This window comes from Mesitornis unicolor, unplaced genomic scaffold (genome assembly GCF_000695765.1).
Source record: "Mesitornis unicolor isolate BGI_N332 unplaced genomic scaffold, ASM69576v1 scaffold34803, whole genome shotgun sequence".
Lineage (NCBI taxonomy): Eukaryota > Metazoa > Chordata > Aves > Mesitornithiformes > Mesitornithidae > Mesitornis > Mesitornis unicolor.
Window position 1 is genome coordinate 549 of NW_010174541.1, and position 1,891 is coordinate 2,439.

A 1,891-nucleotide genomic window follows, 5' to 3' on the forward strand; every position below is an offset into this window, starting at 1 on the left:
GTTTTTGGAGGGCGCTGCGCCCCTCCAGGACCATGTGCTACCAGTGAATGCAAGCAAGAGTGTGTGAGAGCATGCTGTGCTGAGTGCATTGGGATCCTTCTGGGTGAAAGAGACTCTGTGCCTCTCAAATATTAATTACCTACTAGAGGAGAGGAAAATTTATGTATTGCGGTTGGTGGGCACCCCGGGACTCTGGCTGCCTTTCCCCACCCCCTTCAAAGGATGCTTGCTTCATTGGGGTGCTTTGATCCTCTGAGCAGCCGCCCTGCGGATGTGCCCATGGGACTGGGGGGGGTTTTTTGGGGATGCTTTGCTCAGTGTTCGGCTGCCTGGGAAGATCCCCAGATGAACACCCTGCTGCTGGGGGGGTCAGGCAGGGGTGGTTGCCCACACTTGGCCCCTCCATGTGTTCCCCAGCTGCACATCGTCCATATCAACGTCAACTACCGGACGCTGGCAGAGGCCAAGGGGCACCCCAACGGGCTGGCCGTCCTCGGCTTCTTCTTCCAGGTGGGTCTGGGGAGTCCACACTGCCCACAGGAGGGGACCCTCTGGGGAGAGGCTGCTCGTGGGCTGGGGCTGTTTCAAAATTCCCCTGTCCACTTCGTACAAGGGGGTCCCAGTGGAGCTCACCCATCCCCATTGCTCTGCGGTGATGTGGGGCCAGGCCCCTCTGGCTCTGCCCTGCCCTGCCCCAGCCACTTACTCTCCCCCTCTGCAGGTTTCTGAAACCCCTAACACCAACTACAACACCATTGTGATGGGGCTGAGGAACATCTCCCGTGCTGGTGAGTCGTCTCCTCACTGGGGCAGAAAGAGGAGAGATCCTGATGCGGGAGGGCAGGGGTGCACCCCTGGGTACGGGGAACCTGCTGGTCAGTGGGGCCATCTGTCTGTGGGGAAGCTGATGGGACACACACAGTGTCCCTGGTGTGGGAAGGGCTGAGTGCCCATGTCTCACCCCACAGGGGACGCGGTGGATTTGGCCTCTACCTTCCGGCTGAGCACCCTGCTACCCCACGCCAGTCGCCTCTCGGGGTACTACCGCTACCAGGGCTCCCTCACCACCCCCGACTGCAGCGAGGTTGTTGTCTGGACCGTCTTCGAGGAGCCCGTGGTTATCGGCCGCGAGCAGGTACTGGCGTGCACAGCCGAAGGGCTGGACTCCCAGGGCGGTCAAAATGCAGCCCCTCTCCTTCAGCTTCACCTGACCGCTGAGCCAGGAAAGTCATCTCCGTATTAATGCTCCCAGCACCCTGGCAATTAATTAATTTTATGAAGGTTAAGTAATGGAGCTGTGGCCATCTGCCAGCTGGGAGAAATCCTGTCTGTAGCACTTTCCTGCCTGGCCCTGGTGTTCAGAAAGCAAAATGGGAACACCTTGGAGCTCAGATGGGGCTCCAAGGGGGTGGGTGAGTGCCTGGATGGATGGATAGGTGGGTGGATAGAAAGTTCTCCTCTGCTGCCCCAGCACCTTAGCAGAAGTGTCTGCTTGCGGGAGTCGTGGGCCAGCTGCTCTTGAAGTGCTCAGTGCTGGCACCAGAACACAATTAGCTCCTGTAAAACTCAAGGTCTGATCCCCGTAAGGACCTACCTCATGTACCTAACCCTACGGGTCTGGTTTTGGGAGAGCACTGAAGGGTTGTGGGAGGGCACCCACCAGTGCAGGCCATGCTGTGGGTCCTGCACCATTGACAGCAGGGCAGCGCAAAAGGGGGCTTGCATGTGGGCAAGGGCTTGGGGCACTCAGTGAAGCAATGGCCCCCTCTACCTCTCCCCCCGCGCAGCTCCAGGAGTTCGTCAGCACACTCCACTTCCCGGCCACCGGCTCCACGCTTCTAAAAATGACCAACAACTTCCGCCCGCCGCAGCCCCTCCGCAGCCGAAAAAA

At 59.4% G+C, this 1,891-nt stretch overlaps 1 protein-coding gene across 1 annotated transcript in view; it reads left to right on the forward strand.

Moving 5' to 3' along the window:
• Window positions 1-1,889, forward strand: part of LOC104538041 (carbonic anhydrase 15-like) — a gene marked incomplete at both ends in the record, with an annotated part of 2,169 nt that extends 280 nt beyond the window's left edge. The window contains 4 exons of the mRNA XM_010181090.1: window positions 319-510; window positions 722-788; window positions 969-1,135; window positions 1,788-1,889. Of these exons, the coding sequence (XP_010179392.1) occupies window positions 319-510; window positions 722-788; window positions 969-1,135; window positions 1,788-1,889 (528 nt within the window). The remainder of the gene's footprint in view (window positions 1-318; window positions 511-721; window positions 789-968; window positions 1,136-1,787) is intronic.
• Between the last annotated feature and the right edge of the window lie 2 nt (window positions 1,890-1,891).